At 40.6% G+C, this 24,985-nt stretch overlaps 2 protein-coding genes across 3 annotated transcripts in view; both read right to left on the bottom strand.

Annotated features, from left to right (window-relative positions):
* Nr6a1 (nuclear receptor subfamily 6 group A member 1) overlaps window positions 1–24,985 on the bottom strand; it is a 160,361-nt gene that overhangs the window by 25,166 nt on the left and 110,210 nt on the right. For both annotated transcript variants that reach the window (XM_057755738.1, XM_057755739.1), the window contains exons 4-5: window positions 10,504–10,746; window positions 3,757–3,812 (exon numbers count right to left, since the gene is read on the bottom strand). In XM_057755738.1, the coding sequence (XP_057611721.1) occupies window positions 3,757–3,812; window positions 10,504–10,746 (299 nt within the window). The remainder of the gene's footprint in view (window positions 1–3,756; window positions 3,813–10,503; window positions 10,747–24,985) is intronic.
* Window positions 23,997–24,295, bottom strand: LOC130864891 (40S ribosomal protein S28-like). Its single transcript, XM_057755737.1, has one exon. The coding sequence runs from the start codon at window positions 24,285–24,287 to the stop codon at window positions 24,078–24,080; it is 210 nt and encodes a 69-aa protein (XP_057611720.1). The 5' UTR covers window positions 24,288–24,295; the 3' UTR covers window positions 23,997–24,077.

The raw sequence follows: 24,985 nt of genomic DNA, 5'->3' as shown, positions 1-24,985 counted from the left end.
GGAGAGATGGCTCAGAGGTTAAGAGCACTGACTGCTCTTCCAAAGGTCCTGAGTTCAATTCCCAGCAACCACATGGTGGCTCACAACCATCTGTAAGGAGGTCTAGTGCCCTCTTCTGGCCTGCAGGCATACACACAGAATATTGTATACATAATAAATAAATAAATATATATATTAAAAAAAAAACAAAAAACAAAACACTGGTACAGACATATAGCTCAACAGAATAAAATAAAAGCCTACAATTACACTCAGAAATATATGGTCAAACAACCTTCAACAAAAGTTGAAGACTACACAGTGGGGAAAGAATAATCTCTTCAACTAACAGTGCCAGGCAAACGTTTGGTAGTCGCATGCATACAGGCAGGAGCAAAGAAAGAGAAAAAGAGAGTCCTCTTTTCTTATACCCACACAAAGATCAACTCAAAATTTATTAAATGTAAGGTCTGAAACTGTAAAATTCCTGGAGAAAAATAGAAGAAAAGTCTTCCAAGGTTGGTCTTAGCAATGATTTCATGGAAAAGACACCAAAAAAGCCCAGGCAACATGAGCTAAACTAGAAAAAAAGCAGGCGGTGCAGCCAACAGACCACCATCCCTTCAAAGCAGCCTATGAAATTAGAGGGAAGGAGTTAGCATCTGGAACATGGTGATTCAAAAGGTAGAGTTTTCAATTATTGATGTGGGAGTGATTTCTTTCTAATCTGTTGCTTTTATTGGTTAATTAATAAAGAAACTGCCTAGGCCCATTTGATAGGCCAACCCGTAGGTGGGTGGAGTAGACAGAACAGAATTCTGGGAGAAAGAAGCCGAGTCAGGGAGTCGCCATGATTCTCCCACTCCAGACAGATGCAGGTTAAGATCTTTCCTGGTAAGACAGCTTGTGGTGCTACACAGAGTATTAAAAATGGGTTAGATCAATATGTAAGAGCTAGCCAATAAGAGGCTGGAACTAATGGGCCAGGCAATGATTAAAAGAATACAGTTTCCGTAAAATTATTTTGGGTAAAGCCATGCTGGCAGCTGGGTGCCGGGGACGCAGCCCCGCTGCTTTCACTTCAACAAATTATAAAAGATAATAACCGCTGAGGACACTGATATACACTTAAAGATTGAGAGAGCTCAGTGAGTAAAGTGTTTGCTGAGCCAGAGAGAGATCTGAACACAGACCCCAGTGTCCACAGAAAAGTCAGGTGTAGCGATGTACACTGGTATCTCAGTGCTGAGGAGAAGGCAGACAGGTGCACACTGAGGACTCTGGCCAGCCTGTCTAGGAGCAATGGCAAACCTGAGGTTTAGTAAAAGATCTTGTCTCAAAAAATAAGGCAGAGCCGGGCGGTGGTGGCGCACGCCTTTAATCCCAGCACTTGGGAGGCAGAGGCAGGCGGATCTCTGTGAGTTCGAGACCAGCCTGGTCTACAAGAGCTAGTTCCAGGACAGGCTCCAAAACCACAGAGAAACCCTGTCTCGAAAAACCAAAAAAAAAAAAAAAAATTAGGCAGAGAACAAATAGAGACATCCCAATACCAATCTCTGCCCTCCACAAGTGTCTATATGGATGACAGCACCCACACCCCACATATCACACAGACACACAATCACATGCTGTTTTCAGACCAGACTGAAATAAATTATTTTTCAAGAGAAAAATTTTTCAACATGAATAAAAATGCTTGATTAAACAAATCAAAATAGTAAAATGTACATTGATTTAGTACATGCTGTGTACCCACGCAGAGAACATATCTCAGATTTCTTTTTTTTTTTTAAAGATTTATTTTATTTATTATGTATACAGTGTTCTGCCTGTGTGCATCCCTGCACCCCAGAAGAGGGCACCAGACCCCATTACAGATGGTTGTCAGCCACCATGTGGTTGCTGGGAATTGAACTCAGGACCTTTGGAAGAGCAGGCAATGCTCTTAACCTCTGAGCCATCTCTCCAGCCCTATCTCAGATTTCTTATCTTTCATTTGTTTATACTTAATTGGAGAAATCCTTTAATTTGTTTATGAACTCTCTCTTGGCTCTCTTTCTGCCTTCTGGTCTGTGCTGTCATTGTCCTACTTCAAACTACTACCTGGTTCTTTTTTGTTTGTTTGTTTGTTTGTTTTCTTCAAGACAGGGTTTTTCTGTAGCTTTGGAACTCACTTGGTAGATCAGGTTGGCCTTGAACTCTGCCTCCCGAGTGCTGGGATTAAAGCCACTGGGCTACATCAATCTCGTTCATTGAACAGGCTTCTGCAAACCCATTTTAAACCATTTCCATTAATATTTTTTCTAAAATGCAAATCTGTATATGACACTCTCCCTGTTTACAACTGTTAAGTGATTGCTTCTTGGTACACAGCAAAAATTTGTAAAACTGATCCTGGCTCCTCATGTGCTTGAGGATTATTTTGATGGGTGGGTCATAAAATAGACCCAATTTTCTAGACTCTGGAGGCCTTTCTGCTTGCTATTAGGAACAGGAGGTGTAGGATGGCCCCATAAAGGTTTTACATATGAGCCCATGGCCAAAGACAGCTGAGGCCCCCTCCTTGGAGAACTAATAGAAATTCAAGGACTCTACCTTACTTCTTACCATGCTACTGCATGTGCCAGCTTCACTGAACTACCTCCTTGTGTTTTTTTAAAGGATCTGTCTTTAGGCCATTCCAGTCTATTCTGTGTAGCTTTGATAAATGATGTGTACCTTTTCAACACAACTACTTCTTCCTTCCCCTTCAAGGATAAGTTCAAAAGTACTTTAAGGAACCTTTTCATGAGTGTCTCCAGCCTCTACATCTTCTGCTAACTCTCAGTGTACTGTGTCTATTTAGTATCTGTCTGTCTCATTAGACTGAGACCATAGTATATACACTAACAGAGTAGGAACTTGGTACATATCCATGGAAAGGAGTGGAGTAGGAAGACTATTATTACTACTTTATATGAACAACAGCCAGGTGGTGGCAGCATACACCTTTAATCCCAGCACTGGGGAGACAGAGACAGGTGTGATGGGGAATCTCCTTCAGCCAATGGCCTTTGAGAGGCTGGACCAGGTAGGCGTGGAAATAAGCGACTGCTTGGCCTCTTGCACACCTGGTTCCTGTTTCCTCATTGTGAGCCTTTGAGTTTCCCTTTTAATAAAGAAAAACCTTAGAAGACCCTCTTCAAAGCTAGTGTGGGATTATTTGATTCACATTCCCCTATCTGATGCATTCTGCTTCACAGGTGGATCTCTTTGAGTCTGAGGCCAACCTGGTCTACAAAATAAGTTCTGAGGCAGCCAGAGCTGCTACGTGCAGAAACCCTGTTTCAACTCCACACCCACAATAAAAACACACGGGGGGGGGGGAGATAGAGGGGGAGGGAGGGAGGGAGAGAGAGAGAGAGAGAGAGAGAGAGAGAGAGAGAGAGAGAGAGAGAGAGAGAAAGAGAGAGAGAGAGAGAGAGAGAGAGAATATGATTTTTGCTAATTTCTGTCAGGCTAAGTTACCTATAACTAAGTTATTGATCAAAGGGGAAAAAATATTTCTCTGGATGGTTTGGAACCAGAACTGAGTGAAATTCTTAGGAACTGTGAAATTCTTAGAAGGATTAAGGGATCATAAGAAGAGCTTTAGACTTTAAACATTCAGACTCTAAACACAGCTTTATAGAAGTGAAAGCCAAAATAGCAGGAGAAAGACTCAAGGTGAACAGCTACAGGAACGTTTGGAGCACTAAGCTTCCAGATCACACTAAGAGAGTGGGTGCAAGAACTCACCTGCACTGGCCCAATGCTCTTATTCCGGCCTCCAGGCATGCCATCCTCTCTGATAGCTAGAAGGAAATATAAGACAGTCAGAAGCACACTCACAGTCATTTAAAAATGAAAAGGAAACTTATCTGTACCAGCACTAGGGAGGCAGAGGCAGGCTGATGTATGTGCATTTGGGGCCAGCCTGGTCTACTACATAGTGAGTTCCAGGACAGTCAGAGCCACATAGTGAAACCCTGTCTTAAGTGCGCGCACGCGCGCGCGCGCACACACACACACACACACACAAACACGCGCACACACAAAACTTACCTTGCTAAAAGTATAATGTAGTAAATGATGAAGCCAAGATCAAAACACAGGCCATTCTGGACACGCAGTGCACATTATTGCTGTAGGTTGGCCATAAGCAGCAGATGCTTTTGTGTCCCCAAGGTAGTGGATGTATACCGCATATATTGTACACATTCAAGATGTCCAACAAAAATGGAGCATTGTTAACAAGTAACAGTTACAAATATCCCACAAGAAAGGGATATTTCTGAGGGACGTTTTAGTGTGTGTGTGAGTGAACAGTTGCATTTTAAAATAAAATATATTTTATTCTTTGCCTAAGTTTAATGTAAAGGATTGGAACAGCACTCTACTACCCAGGTAGATGCACATATGGCTTTTGATGTTGAGTTTTTTTTAAAAATATTTATTTATTTATTATTTATACAATATTCTGTCTGTGCGTATGTCTGCAGGCCAGAAGAGGGCACCAGACCTCTTTACAGATGGTTGTGAGCCACCATGTGGTTGCCGGGAATTGAACTCAGGACCTTTGGAAGAGCAGGCAATGCTCTTAACTACTGAGCCATCTCTCCAGCCCCCATTGATGTTGAGTTTTTATTAATTGCAATGTTTGCCTTACTAGTTTCTCATTACAAAAGCAGGAAATAGAAGCTGAAGGAACTTACTTAGTATTTTCTTATTTTATATATATGAGTATCTTGCCTACTTGTGTGTACTCATGTGTGACTGGTGCCCACAAGTCAGAAGAGGGAGTCCAGATCCCAGGAACTAGTTATAAATGTTTGTGATTTTCCGTGTGGGGCCTGGGTGCCATCCAGATCCCCTGCAGGAGCAGCAAATGCTCTTAAACACCAAGCCATTTATCTAGTTATCTAGTCACCAAATGATGCTTAGGTTGCAGGTTTGTTGCTACTGTTTGTTTAAATTTTAGAATTTATCTCTATGCATATGGGTGTTTTGCCTGCATATGTCTGTGCACTATGTGCCAGGTGCCTAGTAAGTCCGGCAGAGGGTGCTGGATACCCTGGGATACTTTAAGAAACCTGTAAGCTGCCAAACCAGAACCCAACACTGCACTTAGAAATCATGTTTTGGGGCTGGAGAGATGGCTCAGTGGTTAAGAGCACTGACTGCTCTCTCAGAGAACCAAGATTCAATTCCCAGCACCCACAAGGCAGACAGCTGACAACTTTCTGTAACAGTTCCAGGGAATCTGACATCTTCATACCAAAAGCAGATAAAAATAAAGTTAAATAAATATTGAAAAGAAAAAAATCATGTTTCTATTGTTTTCTCCAAATTGTAACAACTCTTCAGTCTTTGTCTTCGTGACCTTGACACTTTCCACTAGTGTGTTACATTGTCGCTTCCTACCATGTTAGTTATTTTGAAAAACAATCTTCTAGCTGGAGGGGGTGGTTTATATCTTTAATCCCAGCACTACAGAAGCAGAGACAGAGGCAGGTTCATCTCTGTGAATTCTAGGCCAGCCTGGTCTACAGAGTGAGTTCCAAGACAGCCAGAGCTACACAGAGAAACCTTGTCTGGAAAAATCAAAAACAGAGAAAATAAAAATTAGAAAAAAAAATTATGTCAATAAGGGCTCCTAAGTTTTCTCATGAGTATTCTGATAATGAACCTCATGCTCTCTCTCCCCTCCCTCCCTCGACTCTCATCTCTGTGTGTGCCGGTGCTAGTGCTGGCATTCTTCTTACCAGGTAAATTACATTAGCATGCTTACCAGTGATACTAACTACGGTGGAGGGTAGTTTTACTTGACACAAGCTAAAGTCACAAGCTAAGAGTCACTCAGGCGATACTGATTTTGAAGGCATGAAGGGGTCATGGAGAACAGCTGAAGCTTGGCATTGTGAGAGGTCAGGAGAGGCCACTGGTAAAGCTGCAGCCTCAGCAGCACTTGAAAGCCCAGGATTGAATGGGTCATGCTGAGATGTTGAGGCTTGGCACCACGAAGAGGCTATTGATGAAAAGTGCAGCCCATCTACAGCAGAGACCCCAGGGTTGGAGATGCCAGTGCCATGGGATGACCACCAAAACAGTAGCAGCAGTGGAGAGGATCCTGCCTGAGCTCTGCAGAGGGCATAGTTGGAGAACTGACCCAAGTCCTTTGGAAAAACCCCGAAGATCATGAGTGGATCCCAGACATTAGACATTACTCTACACTCTTGGGAGTTTGATTTTGCTTGGATTTGATTGTGACTATGCCTTGGTTCTTCCCTCTTGAAGTAAGAAAGATTTTAACTTAATTTTTACTTTTATAGGTGTCCACATCTTTAAGAATTTGGATTTTTAGAGATTGGATATTTTAGAAATACTGAACTTTAATGTGTTTGAATCTGTAAAGACTGTGGGACTTTTAGAGTTATTTATGTCTTTTTGTTTTGTTTTTTGAGACAGGATCCCTCAAACAGAGATCCTACTACCTCTGCCTCCCTAACAAGGAGTCCCACTGGGTGTTGTGGCACTATTTATGTTTTTAATGTGAAAACTTGGGGATGAATGAGAAAAAGAAAAGTGTGTTTGTGTTTCAGGTTGACAAGGGGTCAATTGTGCTGGACAACTTAGGTCAACTTTACACAAGCAAGTCATTTGAAAGGAGGGAACCTCAATTGAGAAAATGCTTCCATAGGATCAGGCTGTAGGCTAGCCTATAGTACATTTTTTAAATCAGTGATTGAATGGAAACAGCTCAGCCATGTGGATGGTGCCACCTCTAGGCTGGTGGCCCTAGGTTCTGTAATAAAGTAGGCTGAGCAAGCCAGTAAGCAGCACTCCTCCATGGCCTCTGCATTAGCTCCTGCCTCCAGGTTCCTGCCCTGTTTGAGTTCCTGCCCCAAATTCCTTCATTGATAAACAGTGACATGGAATTAGAAGTCAAACAAAATAAACCCTTTCCTCCCAACTTTTCTTTTGGTCCTGGTGTTTCATTCTAACAACAGAAACCTTGACTAAGACACTAACCCTTCATCACATTCTGGCTGAAGTAAATTCTCCATGGAAACAATTTCCTTTTGAGTTAAACTTCAATAGTTTAAACCAGTGCTCATTTCTGTTGGATCCCTAAAGTGGATCTCAGCTGCAAGTCAGTACTGTGGTGTTGTAACTTGTACATCATGTCTTCTCTACTTACTCACTGGATTTCTTTCATAAGGAAGAATGGTCACTTCTGTTTATTCAGCTAGTTATTTCTATTAATATAAGCATGCGTAGACTTATTTCTGAGCCTATGAACAAATCTAGAGATATTCTGTTAGAACAACTGTGGTTACCGTAAGCTCTCAGGTTGATTTCTGTGCCTTTAACTGTGCCCTGTGTGCTCACTCACACACTCACACACACGCTTGCTCTTATTAAGTGTATGTGGGTACCTGTGAAGGTCAGAAAAGAGCCATGGATCTCCCAGAGATGGAGTTAAAGGTATTTGTGAGCACCTGGCGTGGGTGCTGGGATCCAGACTCTGGTCCTCTGCAAGAGCAGTAAATTTTCTTCCCCATGAAGTCATTTCTTCAGGGTTCTTACCCCATCACCTCTCCTATTTTCAAGTACTCTAAAACTCTCCATGATTCTATTTTTCTTGTTCCAGTCCTGAATTCAACTATTTCCCCATGGAAACCTTACTGGTGTGTGGGTCCTTCTGTCTATGTGTTGCTATTATTGGTTAATGAATAAAGAACTGCTTTGAGCCTGTGGCAGGGAAGAACAGAACTAGGCGGTGAAAGCTAGGTTATATGCTGGGAGAAAGAAAGGCAGAGTCAGAGAGATGCCATGTAGCCCAGCCGGAGACAGACGCTGGAATTTTACCTGGTAAGCCACAGCCATGTGGCCATACACAGATTAATAGAAATGGGTTAAATTCAGATGTAAGAGTTAGCCAATAAGAAGCTAGAGCGAATGGGCCAAGCAGTGATTTAATTAATACAGTTTCTGTGGATTATTTCAGGTCCAAGCTAGCCAGGCAGCCGGGAACCAACAAGCAGCCCTCCTCCAACACCTTACTCTTTTTATTGACACTTAAAACAGATTCTGGGTACTGGCTGTGTCTAGCCTCATGTAGTGATTAGGGTTTATAGAAATACATGTATGGACACTAAGTCACATATACCCCACACATTTTCTATTGTCCAGACACCAGTCCCATATTAATATATCTGACTCTGATATTCATTTTAGCCTTTCCTAATTAATAACTCCTTTGTCAAATATACTTATTTGCCTATTCAACCACAGTACTCAATTAAAATAGAGACAGAATTCCTAACATATAACCTTGAGAGAAACAATGTTACAAATCAGAATGCTTTGTTTGTATACAATTGTTTTTATCCTTACCCTTACAATATCAGTCAAATGCTGTTTTCCAAGGCCAGCTCCCTTCTTCCCTAGCGCCTCAGTGTGGTTATGTGATTCATTTTAAAACCAGCTAGATGAATCCATCACATTGTTGACTCCATCTCTCCACCCACTTCCTCCACACCAACACATACCGCTTGACTAGCTTTTTATATCCAGTAAAAGTCACTTTTTATAATGTACAGTTCTATGGCTTTTGACAAGTAAAATTATTCATTACCAGTCATGAAAGCTTCAGAGAGTATCTCTTACTTCCTAAATAGTCCCACAGCAAGTCTAATTTAGCCCTGCTTTCTCAAGACCAACCAGAAGTGGGCAGGGTTTTCCCTCAGCATCCTTCCCTAGGCTACTAAGCCAGCTTCAAGGAAGCAAACCAGGCAACTCTCGGATCCAAGTGTCAGAGTCTCTGGGCTGTAAGAGCTTTCAGGAGTTATAAAGTATGGTTCTTCTTCCCAAAAACAAAAAAAAAACAGATGAGTTTAGATGGAAGTTCAGAATCCTACATGCCAAATGAATAACCAAGATAATCAATCTGTGTATACAGTCAAGAAGGTATCCCACAACTTAGCAGGGACTTAGCACTCACAGACCCTGGGCAATGAAGGAAAATGAGAAAAGTGTAGTATAAAGCCAAATCAGGGTGAAGGTAGAAAAACAGTATTGCTCTGAAACTGGTGACTGGCAAGGATTTCGGTAAGAGACGAAAATACTGGGAAGAGAATGTACTTCCAAGTAGAAAAACAAACTTGAGCACATGTGGAATGGCATCTGGTCCCAAGTTTCTGCTCTGGCCAGAGAAGCTACAAAGATAGGCAGGGGACAAACTTAGCAACACTTCAAATACCCTACTATGGCATTTGTTTAACATGCAGCAAGCACACGGTATTCTAATATGCAAACAGCTATACCACACAGGAGATTTGTAGAACACTATACTGCTTCTGTGATTAGGCACAGCTTTGCTTAATAACACATTGTAACTTCAATTAATTATCACCATACTCACCCCTCGCTGCATGTGTAAACTGGGAGTAAGAGTCAATAGGATTAGTGTACAATGCACACAAAATAAAGAAGAGTTTACAGCACCTACACCTAAGTGTTCAATGTTAGTTCTGCAAATACACTGTAGGACACCTAATCTAAATGTCCTTAAATAACCCTCTTACCTTTCTTTCTTTCTTTCTTTCTTTCTTTCTTTCTTTCTTTCTTTCTTTCTTTCTTTCTTTCTTATTTATTGTATGCGTGTGTATAGTGGGTTATACATGCCACAGCACACCTGTGGAGGTCAGAGGACAACTGTCAGGAGCTGATTCACTCCTTCCTTCCAGCATATGGGTTGCAAGTAACTGAACACAGGTCGTCAGGCTCGGTGCCAGGCACCTTTACCTCCTGATCCATCTTACCAGGCCCCTCTCACCTTTCAATAGTAAAGCTCTCAAATATCCTTCATTTTTACCTTTCCCCCCAAGTTTGGTTTTTCATCATCATTTCTAACTCCTTAAAAACAAATCATTAGAGGCCTAGAGAGATGGCTCAGTGGTTATGAGCACTGCTGGTTTTGAAGAGGATCTGGGTTCAATTCTAGGTTTGGTGCCCAGCACCCACATGGTGGCTCACAAATGTCTGTAACTCCAGTTGCACAGGATCTGATGCCCTTTTCTGAGTTCCATGGGTTCCTCTGTGCATAGGAGCAGTGCCCACTCTCTCCAGGGCCCTTCTGGGCATTTCTAACAACTTCCTAGTTGGTTTCCTCTACTCAACTTTCAACGCTCCCTAGAGTCAGTTTATTCATGTTGCTTTAGGGTAAGAGCTCCCAGAAAACTTCTCAATAAATGTCAAACTCTTTACCTTCCTAGACAAAACTTCTAAATAAACCTTGTGTCTGAGTATGCCATGTTTCTAGCAAAAGGACATCAAGTCCTACTTCATGCCTTTCCAATTAAATTCCTGTTGTTAGTCCCTGAAAAAGTTGGTGGACTATATATAGTGCATGCATACGGAAAAAATAACTAAAAAGTGTAACAGTTGCAGATGAGGGGACAGATGAAGGGTGGCAGAGAGAGCCCTAAGACACCAGCTTACCCTTCCTGTTCATGCCCATCTGGAGACACTTGAGCAAGCGGCAGTACTGGCACCTGTTCCTCTGCTTCCGGGACATGACACAGTTCTTATCACGACTGCACCGATACACACGCTTGTTGCAGATACTCCTCTTGAAAAAGCCTTTGCAGCCCTCACAGGAGATGATCCCATAGTGCAAGCCTGTAGCACGATCCCCACAAATAAGACAGGTTCGTTGTTCAGCTCGATCATCTGGAACAGAAACTGAACATGTATAAGTTAGAGCGCTGTGGAAACAATGGGGTTATGCTCACAGTTCCTAAAACCTTCAGCCCTGCTCTGAGTAAATCAAAAATACCACCAACTTCAGGCTAATTGGAAAGTTACTGAAGTGTCTTCTCCAACCTCATCTGTTAGCCTTTGGGAAAGAGTTGTTTTGCCAACTAAATGCTAACAATGTTCTTTTTGTTTTGTTTTGTTTTTCAAAATAATGTTTCTCTGCATAGCCCTGACAGTTCCAGAACTTGCTGTGTAGACCAAACTAGCCTCAAACTCAGAGAGATCTGCCTGTCTCTGTCTCAAAAGTGCTGGGATTAAAAGGTGTGCATGCGCCGCCGCCATCACCTAGCTTGTGTTCTTAATCTATTAACTCTGTTCTTCCTCTGTATTATTCCTCAGAGTGAAGAAAATGGGCAAATAAGCACTTTAAAGTCAAGACCAAAGTTCAGAAGATGTAGCTGAGGAAGAGCTGAGGTCCTAATAGTAACAGGCATCTGAAACACTGAATGAAGTTTGTTATCTACAAAAACATCAGTGGGTAAAAACTGTCTGGGAAAAGAAAATACTCTAGGGCAGGAGAGATCGCTCAGTGGTTAAGAGCATTGACTGTTCTTTCAGAGGACCTGAGTGCAGGATAATAAACATACAAAGTAACCTTTGTTGTGCTAGTCAAACTAGTCACGAGGCCTCTCAGAAGGAAACATGAGACAATATGAAATTCTTTCATAAGTCCAGGATAAAGCAAGCTATGCATAAAAAAGAATACTAAAGGCAATGGACAAAGCATTTCAAATACATGGCCAGTGATAAGCCTCAGTAGTCCGATTACCTGAGTTCAATTCCCAGAGCCCGTGGTAGATAGACTACCAAATGTTTCCTCACCATCACAAGCACATGATCCTGTCACAACACACTATACAAAACAAACTTTAAACATTTCAATACAAGCCAGGTGGTGGTGGTGCACACCTTTAATCCCAGCGCTTGGAAGGCAGCAGAGGCAGGTGGATCTCTGTGAAGTTCAAGGCCAGCCTGGTCTACAGAGCGAGTTCCAGGACAGCCAGAGCTACACAGAGAAACCCTGTCTCAAATTTTTGTTTCTAAATATAAAAACCAGTATACTCATTAAGATTAAAAATGAAAAGCCTCATTAGTTATCACTGAAGATTGCCAGGACCTGAATTTGCTATTTAAAAAAAAATGAAATAAAGGAAATGGGGAGTGTGATCAAGCATTTAAATAAAATTACTAGAATTATCACCTTATTCTATGTCCCAACAGTAAGAGAAGGGAGCAAGGATGGAAAGACAGTTCAAAATGTCTAAACATGGCATGGTGTGGAAACCACTCAGCTGGGCTCCCACAGCACAGCAGAGACAAGCAAAGGGGACATCTGGCTTACACAGCTCTACAACAGAGGCAGGACAAATGAGGCCAAGACTTTTAGACCTCTGGGTTCAAAACCAGGTTCTGGAATCTGCTAGCTCTGTCTCTGTGAGAGGAATTGGTAAATTCTGAAGTGTAAGTAGCTACCAGCAAGACAAATGATGGTACAGCCAGAAGGAACCACTGCCACAAAGAGTCACACCCTACATGTGGTACTAGACAGCTCTAGATGGCTCTCTTCATCTTGGGTTTACTGAGCAAAGTCATGCTCCTTTCTTTTTCCTCTTTTTCAATAAAGGGTTTCTTTGACTATAACTTCATTCTGCAAACTTTTTTTTTTTTTTTTTTTTTGGTTTTTCGAGACAGGGTTTCTCTGTGGTTTTGGAGCCTGTCCTGGAACTAGCTCTTGTAGACCAGGCTGGCCTTGAACTCACAGAGATCCGCCTGCCTCTGCCTCCCGAGCACTGGGATTAAAGGCACACAACACCACTGCCCGACTCCTAATTGTTTTCAAGAAGGTGCTGGTTGCCTGTGGTAGCCAGTAGTAAGACATTAGCCCCATAGTTACATACAGCACGCAAGAGAGGGGAGGGGAGAATGACAGCTCAGAGCTTATAGGTAGCAGCCATGCTAAACAATGGCTGGTGGTGATGCAAACAAAGCTTAATGTAATAAAACTACACATTTCTGGAAAAAAAAATCCCTGCATGTGGCCTTTATTCCTACAGTCTTTAGTACAGTCTTGTAAACCTTAGGAGCAATCTTGGGCTGGGCGGTGGTGGCACACGCCTTTAATCCCAGCACTCGGGAGGCAGACCATAAATGGCAGAATTTATGGAGGGAAGTGGTCACTATTTTACATAAACCACAGCCTAGAGGAGGGGCCTGGATGCAGCTCAGTGACAGAGCAAGTGCTTCAAGTCTGAGGCCATGGTTTCTATCTGCAGCACCACAGTGGGGTGGGGACCAGAGGGACAATGAAAGTTTAGGCCAGGCAGTGGTGGCACTTGCCTTTAATCCCAGTACTAGGCAGGCGGATCTCCATGAGTTCCAGACCAGCCTGGTCTACAAGAGCTAGTTCTAGGACAGACTCCAAAGCCACAGAGAAACCCTGCCTTGAAAAACCAAACCAAACCAAACCAAAACAAAACAAAAGAACCAAAACAAAAAACAAACAAAAAAAAAACCTGGTAAAGAGAGTTATATAGTATAAAGAAAAGGGGTGTTAGAATGCCTTTAGTTCTGAAGATGATCTATTTCTTGACCTGGTAGTGCTTGCTTTATAATTTTTTTAAAAAGATTTTATTATGTATACAGTATTCTGTCTGCATGTATCCCTGCAGGCCAGAAGAGGGCACTAGATCTTATTACAGATGGTTCTGAGCCACCATGTGGTTGCTGGGAATTGAACTCAGGACCTCTGGAAGAGCAGTTAATGTTCTTAATCTCTTAGCCATCTCTCCATTCCCTTGCTTTATAATTTTTACAATTACATTGTATTTTATACACCTTTTTTCCTGAGCGTTCATATTTACACTAAAAGAGTAAACAGCAAAATATGAAATACTCTAGAGAAGAACCTCAACAATGACAAAAAGAGAGTAAATTTGAAGAAACTGCATCAGATATTAATGCTACGCACAGAGATTTGAGGAATAAGGCTTAGAAAAGCTAGTTTAGAATGAAGTGCAATACACAGTTTCCCCGCTAAGAGACCACAGGTCAAAGTAGGGTCTTAACTCCACAGCAGTGCATAAGAAACAAAAGAGAGGGAAAAGCAGGTGGCACAGATACACAAGTAACAAGATGTTAAAGAATGGCTGAGTGGCAAAGAAGGCTGAGAAACCCAGAGAGGCTGATGATGACTGGAAAGTCAAGAAATGATGAGGAAAAAAGAAGGCAAATACAGAAACAAAGGCTTTCAAGGGAAGAATGATCAACTCCCTAGCATGATTTGGGGGTATGTGGAATAAAATGTAATTCAGGCATATTTAAAAAGTAGAAATGTTCCTTAAAAATAAAATCAGTTACTTTTGCTGGGTGTGGTGTCACACTACTTTAATCTCACCCAGCACTTGGGAGGCAGAGGCAGGTGGATCTCTGTAGTTTGAGGCCAGTCTGGATGGACTACAGAGTTAGTTCCAGGACAGAATCCAAAAAAAAGAAAGAAAAAAGAAACAAAACAAAATAAAAAATTTAAAAATTAGTTAACTTTAAAAGTTTTTTTTCTGTGTACGCTTTTTCATGTTTTTTTAAAAAGTGATTTGCACTGATCAGGAAACTAATATGACTTGCTCAAGGTAATATGGCAAGTCAGTGATGTGTGTGAGTTTCAACCTCACCACTTTTCAAAAGGCAGATTTCCTGCGCTACCAGGAAACCTACCAGCTGCCTCTTGAGAGGGAAGGGAAGGGAAGATAGGGGATGTGATAAGCATGTCAAGACAGCTGCATGGCACTGCTTATTTAGAAACAAACTTCAAAAGTAATAAAAAAAATGTGACCCCCCCAAAAAAAACAACTAACTAACTAGATACTGTTCTACCAACCAAAAACTAAGCACCCAGATTAGCAATGTGCTCTATTATAATCTGGTTAAGTGCAGGCTACAACTTGCTACAAAACACCTCTTACTCTCCTTCCTCCTCTAAACCTTGCTGTTACTAAATACCATCCCCTTCCCCAAGGACATTTTAACCATTCCAAGGGTTCAGGTTACGCAAATTACAATTTGGAAACTGATTTTTATCAAAACCTGTTATTCAAACTGTGAAAAAGGGCAGATTTAGGAAAAGGGCAGCACAGCTGCTCACTTGACCAAAATTACACTAACAGCCAGAGCCAGGTGAATGTGCCTGACGACAGAGTTGTTAAAACAAAGGAGTCTGTTTTCCAGATCAGCTGCATACTTTTAGGACTGACTCCAGGTTCCTAGGCTGCCATCATCTAAAATAAAAGTTTCAATCTGGTATGGCAGAATTGAAACTCTCAATTTTCATTTGGAGTAGGGCTTTCCCTCCGTTTGTCTGCCACTCCTCCATACATCATTATAAAAATCCATTTCTAGGGCTGGAGAGATGGCTCAGAGGGTAAGAGCTCTTCCAGAGGTCCTGAGTTCAATTTCCAGCAACCACGTGGTAGCTCACAACCATCTAAAATGAGATCTGGTGCCCTTTTCTGGTCTGAAGGCATGCATGCAGGCAGAATATTGTATACATAATAAATAAATGAATCTTTTAAAAAAGTGTATAAATTCATTTCTAGAGGCCATATATGGAGTTCTTCAGGGAATCTTTCCAAAAATTCACATCACCTGAGTGAAAACAAGCAAGCAATTAATTACCATTTTATACTGAGACATAGGCTTATTTTACTCTTCATCAACTTTTCACTACAGAAGTATTCTGTGGGCTTCTTTTTTTAAAAAAAAATATTTATTTATTATGTATACAATATTCTGTTTGTGTGTATGCCTAAAGGCAGAAGAGGGCGCCAGACCTCTTTACAGATGGTTGTGAGCCACCATGTGGTTGCTGGGAATTGAACTCAGGACCTTTGGAAGCGCAGGCAATGCTCTTAACCACTGAGCCACCTCTCCAGCCCCTTCTGTGGGCTTCTATGAATGACCCAAAACTAGAAGGAAAAGCCTATAGGCAGGAATAGAGATGACTCAAGTAAGTAAATAAGCAAAATCTGTATTCATTGCAAAGACCCAGCTTACTGGTAAACCACGGAAAATAACAAAAAGGCTGAACTGTTATTCACTGTCTTTTATTAATACATTATCTTTTATGCAGGTGTATAGTATATACTTTCAAAAACACATTATAGGCTAGAAGGTGGTAATGCACACATTTAATCCCAATACTAGGGAGACAGAGGCAGGTGGATCTCTGTGAGTTCAAGGCCAGCCTGGAGCAGTACAGCCAGAGTTGTTACACAGAGAAATTCAGTCTCAAAACAAAAGAAAACAAACAAAAAAAAAAAAAAAAGGAAGAAAGAAAAAAGATTAGTAAAATCTTAAAAACTGAAGCAGGATCATATTAGTCATTCTACTTTGGCTCTCTTCCTGATGGTGCAGGTAAGGGACTCCTGACTAGTCACCGTCTGCTATGGCACCTTACTTACTCCTGTACATCTTAATTTAGTATTCACAACTTTTCACTAATTTTACTATCCTTTATTCTGGATTATGATTTGACCTCTCTATTGTCTTAAAGGTCAAGGTCCTTTCTTTCCCTCTTCCAATCAACACAACTGCAAAAGATTCTGGAAGAGAAAAAGCTCAAGGAATTTGCAGGCAACTCAGTTTTCACTAGCACAGCACTTGGTCCAAGAGTGTGCTCTGCAGCCTGTCTCACTGGTTGTACAGCATTTTCAAGGCTGAGTTTCCAAAGTGCTGATTATCACCTACTGAACTGAAACATTCCTGGGGACCTTTTCGCCTTAGGTAGAAACAGCATGAGCTGTTTTTCCTAATCTTCCTAAATTTGCTACTCTTGAAAATCACTCCCATTTCAAGCCGTGTCAACCACGTCACAGGCACTCTCACAGATGCTGTCTTACTCAGTGTACAGAGCAGCTTGCTCAGGATAGCTGTCACTGCCAAGCAACAGAATCAGGCTGATGAAATTCACTCCCCAGTATCAGAAGCCAATGATGAGCCATCTAGGCAGCAGAGACCAAGGGGTCCACTCAGAGGTAACAGAAATAACAGCAGCTTGGGGTTGTTTTGATGGCTTAAAAATTCTACAGGAGTTCCAGCTGGTCCTACTGAAGAGCCTTGAGACCCATTAGCCTGGAAAGGCCCAACCCTCCCAGCTTCTTACCCTAATGAATGCAAGGTCCTTGGATCAAAACAGCAATGAACTTTACATTTTTCAGGCTTTTCAAAATATGTAAAACAGCTGGGCATTGGGAATATCCTCAAACTCTTAGTCCTGATATGTAGATAGGTACATTTTTCATAATTTAGTGTTTTCACCCAAGTTTTAGAAAAAAGAAATTTTGTATCACTAAAAAATATTTGAGATGTGGATGTATTTCAATTGCTTTATCAAACTATTGAGGCATGTAGAAAGAAGAATCTTGTAAAAACATGAATTCCTTATATATTAAAAAGAAATTCCAACCTCATCTTGAACTCTAAAGATTTCTATGGTTTTCCCTTCACTAGGCCCTCCCCCAATACACATTAAAGACCACATTGTTCAAGGGAGTCATGGTAGGTTTTATACCCCATTTTAATACAATGTAAAAGTAACTAAACTTCCAGGTTTTGCTAGCAATATTTTTTGGTTTAAGTGTTCGTGCAGAATTACAATGTATCCAAGAGGGGAAAAATGTGCTATCAGGCAGGCACTAGTTCCAGGGATTACACCATATTTTCTTTTTATACAACAATTTTCTCCAACAAAGGGACATGGACTAAAAGTGTGTTAAAAAAATATCCAGAAGACCTATGAAATGTTTAAGTAGTTGTCTTAGCTCAAATTGTACAAAATAAGTCAGGTCTTATTAATTTAAGAAGCCTAAATATAAATTGAACTTGCTGCTAATTTCAAATGCAGGCTCTCCCTTCCCCCCATTCTCCTCTTCCATTTGTATGTCTGCAAGTCACATTATGGACCCCCAGCTGTTTTATTCATTTATTCCTATAAGACTTCAATTTGGGGGACGAATTAGAGGCTGGTTTTGATTCATTTTTCTCAGTTCTTACTATTAGCTGTCACCAATACTTTGAAGGTTAGTGGAAAAGAGGCAGCGACTACTCCATCACTTTTTCAACTACCATAAACAGATTGCATAATGAAAACCACGGAATTAACCCCCTGGTCCTCTGAAAAAGATCCAGCTAAATAGGAACTTTACAGTTGTACTTGGTAAAAGAAAGTCTGAAGGATAAAAATCTGCACTGAAGCAAAGGAGTAACAAACCCTTTCAACTTTTAAAAACCACCATAATTTAATTGGCAGAACTGCTCACTTTCCCCACCTCAGGCATTTTTGTTTAATAGACATTAAAATGATTTTACAGCACCAGTGTATTTTAAGATTTTTGTACGTTTCTTAGACTACAAATCTGAGTTGTTTTTTTTTTTTTTTTTTTTTTTTAAATCTCAAAATAACATACTAAGAGCATCTGCTTAGTTCAATTCAAGTTTCAAGAGCCAATACCAGCTGTTGGGGGAGGGATCTCACATGTGTTACACAAATCCTAACCAAAGCTTGTCATCCCCACCCCCATTCTCTCATTGATGAAAAACCAGTAAGTAAAGCAAATGTTAGAATCTAAAAGAAAAAAGGGAGGAAAGGAACACAAAAATCATAACTAAAAATTTTCAGTGTCTAGATACAACCACTACTAAGACGCTCACCCTTCCCAGTTCCACACAGTGTCAGCATCAGGACAAAACACATTTAAAAATCAATTTGGAGCAATTTCTAAGAGGAACCTAGCTCTACGAGTTGGAGAATGAGAACACCCTAAATGTTGAAAGGCACTCAAGTTACTAAAAAGTTTTCTCTTGTAGGGAGCAATCCACTTTTCACAGGAAATTTCATTTTGTAGCATGTTTTGTTTTTAGGTGTCTGTCCTGCCAGAGGGGGCTGTTCACAAGGGTTGCATCTATCTTGAAGTGTGCACAATGGCTTCTCTTGCGGCTCTCTCCCTGTTATTGATCCTTGCAGATGCTCCAAAACCCTTCCCCCACCTTTCTCCAAATCCCAACCCCCCATTCTGAAAGATAGCTTAAGAAATAAGACTTCCTGCCTAGCGACTGGCAGGGCTGAAAGACCAGATTGTATGACTCCACAGAGCAGGCAGGCCACAGTGAAGGCTTGAATAGAGTTAACCCTCTGTGAACCAAAACAAAACATTTGCATGCCCAGCTGTGACAAAGGTTAATTTAAATGGACAAGGACCCAATATCTAAAACCAGGCAAAGTTTTATTTTTTACAGTAGCATTATAAAAAAGTACACCGACTTTTATAAGCAGTTAATTTTGCATTTTAAGCTTCCAAAGACCTCATTTAGCTGGGATAATTTTGTTTTCTGGAATTTAGTAAGAAAGATTTGGGTGAAACTGTAACATTTTCTTGTTTTGTCTGTGCTCTCATTTTAGCAGCCAAAATTACTTTGTGCCACTGAATGGCTAAGGAAAGCCGTATTGGCGTTTAGGAGCTAATGAAATACTTTGGGAGAATCACCCAGCATCCGGAGTGCGTGAACTACACATCGTAAGAGATTCAAACTGATGGGAAAAAAATTCCTCAAACCCTAAATTCCCCACAACTGTCCCTTTCACACTCACGTACTCATGCTCTGAACCTCTGCCTATCCCTAAAATACCCAAGAAAATCTTAGTTCTTAAACTATTTCTTTCTATAAAATACATCTAATAAATTCAAGAGTAATTTAATAAGAATTACTATGTATATTAAAAGAGGAAGCTGTTTATGATAAAACTACAGGTCTCATACATAATTGATCATTTCTACACATTTACAATAATCACCAATGCAGTAATGTTGGAAACCACATCTAAGGAAGGAGAATAACAACATATAAAGATTACTACTTGCAGTGGAAGGTTCATTTCCCTGGCTCATGCAGTTAGAAAACTGCAAAGCTTCCTATGACAGATGTTAGTTAGCCATGCTGAAAGGGGCTGGGAAGCTTTACCGGGACGTTCACAAGAGGTTACTGCCTTTCCTAGAAATTTATCAATTACTTCAAAAACTTGAGATTTCTTTTGGCTTAGTAATAACTACCTATAAGGAATCAAACTCTTAGACTCTACATTATCAACATAGCAAATCATCAATGCTAAAGTTCACTATTTGATAGCTGTATTTTTCTTTCCTGATCCAAATAATATGGGATACTGGGTTTTCTCATATACGGAAGAATCTATTCAATATAAACAAGTTATAACAATAACTAATCAATGTTATTTACCTACATGCACAGAAAATCATCTACTCTCTTAAAACACACTTTAAAAGAAATTAGCAATGGCTTAGTCTTATACTCCAAACCATAAAGCTTTAAAGTCCCCCAAGAGGATGAGGCTACCTTATCAGTGGCCTCATGACCCCAACTCTATCTACAATCAACAGTACTAAATTACAATCTGCTTTGACAGATTGTAAATTGGATAAAAGAATTAAAAATACTAAAAAAAATCTATCAAGAGGTAAAACCCACATTATTTAAAGGTAAAATTTACTGTGTACCGAAGCACAAAGTTTAATTTTTTTCAAGTCAATATAAAATTCAAATCCATCGTCCCTCCCTCTTCCTTGCTTTCTCCTAACAACACCTACAACAATTAAATCACTATAGTTTCCCAAAGCTGCTTTTCCAGCCAGTTCCCATTAAAAAAAAAAAAAGAAGAAGAAAAAAAGAAAAAAATCTGTTGGCTAAATTCTGCCAAGATACAAAAAAAAAAAAAACCCCAAAACAAAACAAACAAACAAACAAACAAACAAAAAACCCAGCTGTCTGTGAATCTGATCCAAACGTTTCTTCCAGGAATTTTTCTAAACTGCAGACCTGGGTCCTGGACTTAAACAATCAATTCCCTTACCTTCCCATGTCTCCATTTCATGCTTCTCGGAGTCTGCTGAGAAGTTCCACTGCAGCCATGAAGACGCTGAGATTACAGGGCAAACCCAGCTTGATGACTACCCTTCCCACACTTGGTCAATTTCTTTCTCTAAGGCGAACTACAACAGTCATCCTCACAGGTCAGTTTACAAGCCGGTCATGTGATTACAAAGTTCAGGCTCTAAGGTCACAGTGTGCATGGAGTCCGTTTATTACCAAAGGTTATCTGAGTGGAACTGATAGACTTATTTTCCTCAGCTAACAATACTGCCTCACACGCCTTTCTGAGAGGTAAAACACTCCTCCAGTCTGAAACAGACCCAAAAAACAGAGAGAGAAAGAGAGAGAGAGAGAGAGAGAGAGAGAGACTCCCAAGTCCACTATTTTTGAAGAACTAAATTAAAAAGAGTTCTAGTATGTAGGGTTTTCCTTTCTCTTTTTTACCCTAAGCTCTATGCTACACTACTCTTCTAAACTCTAGATTAGAAAATTTAGGGATAAGAACTTTGACCCAAAGAAAAGGTAAAACAACTCAGGGTTAGTGTAAGGGTTTTGCTCCTTTTTTTTTTTTTAAAGGAGTTGGAGTTCAAATTCTCTGATATTTGTCATTATAATAAATATCGACAAGGCAAATTCTGAGAAAACTGAGCTGAGACAAGGAGCTGTTTGCAGGGCTCCCTTTAACTTTTGGTTTTCCGTACCCTGGATGGGTTGGATATGGGAAGATACATATTTGAAAGAATGTAGAGAAAGGAAAGCAGGACTTCAAAAATCCTTTTGGAAACCAAAGGTTAGAATTCCTGCCCCCAGTCAAAAGGTTGCATCTTTTTAAGGCAGACTTCTTGCTTCATTCCTGAAGTGCCTAAGATCTTAAGTAACCACTGTGCTGCTATAGCCTCCCTGCTTCCTGAACAAATGAGGAAGGGATTGCAAATATATTTCCACCTCCCATTCCTTGTCCAGGAGCTGCAAAGGCTAGCAAATCTGGGTCATATGCAAATGACACCTGGCCAAACACTCAGCTATCCGACCAATCAGGTATCAGAAGACATACATAAAAAGGCAAAGTTACCATGTTGAAGGTATTGGCTTTGATCCCCAGCACCACAGAGGAGAAAACAAACAAATAAACAAACAAACAAACAAACAAAAACAAAACCAGGAGGACAACAAGTTCCACTGAGAATGTGTAGTAGATCTGAATTCCTAAGAAAAATGCTTTAAACTTAACTGTGATGCCTTTCATTTTAAGAAAGTGCCCTTTTCATTCTGCTTCATCTATTAATGGCCAGGTGCAACTTATAGCAATACCCCCCCCCCAAAGATTCTTCTTGGATAGTAGTGGGATCTAAGGGTTTTCTTAACCAATAGGGCACACCAGGATGATCTTCCAAAGAAAGACTAAGAAAAAAAGTCACCAACTATTTAGAAAACAGGATACAATTCACCTAAAAATAAATGTTTTGTCACTGCTACTAAACTTCTTATCTATCCAGCCAACCAACCAACACACACACACACACACACACACGAGAGAGAGAGACAGAGACAGAGACAGAGACAGAGAGACAGAGAGAGAGAGACAGGGAGACAGAGATCCAGATTTTCTGGTAGCAGCAGGAGAAAGGTGAACAATTCTGACATCAGCTAAGGCTCTGGGGACTGCAGAGAATACAAATCACTCAAGATTCTTTTTAAATCTCGGAATTTGTGAGAAAGAAAGGGAAAAAGAAAATAAGTTAGGAAAATTTTTGATTTGCTAATATTAGAAATTAGCTTTGTATTATAGACAGGGTAGATGAATAAAACCTTACACCAGCACTGTATCTAAGTCCAAATGTAGGGTGGAACCTTAATTAGCCTGTAAGACACTTGGTTACATCTTCAGTTTAAAGATGGAGAAAGGACAAGGCAGATCATCAAATCAATTGAGAAGAAAACAAAATATTCTGATTTCTCACTTCTTTTCATATTTTTGAATATAATGAAAATGCACAGCTTTAAGGGCAGAAGCAAAACCTCTCTTTAAATGTCAAATGCCATGCTTTCCTATATGTTTGTTTATTCAAATGAAGACTTTCAAAGAGGCCTACAAATTCTAAAGTTGAAGCAGGTATCAAGACTAATATAAGTTTAGTGCGTCAATGTAATTAAAAGACTCTAGGTAGTTCCAGTGGTCTCAAGGTCATGGCAAACATTTCAACCTTGCTCTAAAGAATGTTTGCTGGAAGCCTGAGACAAACTGACAGCTGTGGAGCCACTTTTATAGAGAGACTTTTGATGATTTCACAAGTTCAAATATACAAAAATGTTTTAAACTTTCTAATCTTGCAAAGATTAAAGAGAAAATACAAAATAGGAGCCCAAGACTCTGGTCCCATGTACTAGGCCTTTGATAAAGACCATTCACTATGACAAAGGAATTAGCTCAAGAGGGACAATGAAACAGGCAAAGAAAGAATGCACTGCCAAAGACTGCAAAGGAAGTGCCTGACTGCAGAAAACACGCATAAACAGAAAGATGTCTGTGGCCTCCGTGGATTTAAACAGTGGGGAGAAGGGAGCTTAGGTATCACAATTAATGAAGCACTCCAGAAACTGGCTATTTTCACCCAATTCTATAAACACGTGACATAGACACTCCCACCTCATGATCCTTGCTCTAACAGTGCTCACACTGCAGCCTCGCTTTCCCACCACTCAATACTAACCCACTGGTGACAAAATACATAAATCACATCACAGTGTATGAATACTCTGACAGAATAGGGTAAGAAAACTAGATAAATAGAAATAAGATGGCTGCCATCTGAGTTTGATCCCCAGGTTCCATATGGTGGAAGGAGAAAACAGATTCCTGTGTGCTGTCCTCTGATACACACAGACAGAGGAATGCATGACATCTGACTACATTATTGTGGGACTGGGGGGGGGGCACATGATGTCACACTATACTTGAACTGAACTTAGGAGTTCCCTAAGTAAATAAATAGGGAAGGTATTTCAGCAGCTGAAAGGAAGTGGTAAAATTGGAGAAGATCTCAAAAAAATTTTAAAATGCCAACACTACAAAGTCAGGACTTAATTCTGCATGCAGAAGACTAAAATGCTAGTGAATACACTACAGGGAATGATTTAAGAACAGTCTTTATGTATAGCAATCATATATAATCTATATAGTTTTGGGTCCTGATTTGAACAAACCAACTAAAACGTGTTTTGTTTTTTTTTTTTTTTTAAACAATACAAATGTTTTATTTAATAGTCGCAGGTCATCATGGGCCAAGTGGTGGATACTCAGGACCCAGCAGGAAGATCAGTCAGCGCAACCTCCAAGCCTCTCTTTCTGACTCCAATAGGGTGAGCACATCTCCCTCTCGAACGGGACCTTTGACGTTTCGGATGATGGAGCGTCTGGTGTCGTCCATAAACCCCACACAGACCTGCGTGCACTGTCCCTGCGAACCCGTCCTGCCCAGCACTTTGGTTACCCTAGCGAGCTTGATGGGCTGCACGCGACTCGAGTCCATGATGGCGGCGATCAGGCGGAGCAAACATGTTTTTGCATTAAAACAAAACCAAGAAAATCTAAATGTAGGTATGGTATTTAATTAGTTACTAACTACATACTAAATGAGAACTCTGAAAAAGGTAAGCCTAATTACACTATAGTTTCAAAAAATAAAAACCTGACCAAGGTCCAGCAAAACGGCTCAGCAGGTAAAGTCACTTGCTGTGCAAACCCATGTATTGGGCCCTGACTATATAAGCCATTCTCTATTGTTCTATTTAGTGTATATACAATGTACCTCCTGCATGTACACCTCCATGTCAGAAGATGGCACCAGATTGCATCACAGATGGTTGTAATTGAACTCAGAACCTCTGGAAGCACTACCAGCGCTCTTAACCTCTGAGCCATCTTTCCAGCCTCCAATACTGTATACAGTGTTTTGCATGCATGTGTGCCTGCAGGCAAGAAGATGGCACCAGATCTCATTACAGATGGTTGTGAGCCACCACGTGGTTGCTGGGAATTGAACTCAAGACCTCTGTAAGAACAGTCAGTGCTCTTAACCTCTCTGAGCCATCTCTCCAGCCCTCCATTTTCTATTTTCACACCTACTAGACACTATATCTTCCAATAAAAAATCTGCTGGGAATAAAAGATTTCCTACAATTATCTTCTATTTACTATATACATGTTGGGAATGATGTTTGACACATA

This window comes from Chionomys nivalis, chromosome 22 (assembly GCF_950005125.1).
Source record: "Chionomys nivalis chromosome 22, mChiNiv1.1, whole genome shotgun sequence".
NCBI lineage: Eukaryota > Metazoa > Chordata > Mammalia > Rodentia > Cricetidae > Chionomys > Chionomys nivalis.
The sequence above is the reverse complement of the archived record's forward strand: the minus strand, read 5'-3'. Positions and strand labels throughout refer to the sequence as shown.

Excerpts from the sequence above, each read along its gene's own strand:
- LOC130864891 (XM_057755737.1), bottom strand. The coding sequence starts at position 24,287 with ATGGACTCGAGTCGCGTGCAGCCCATCAAGCTCGCTAGGGTAACCAAA.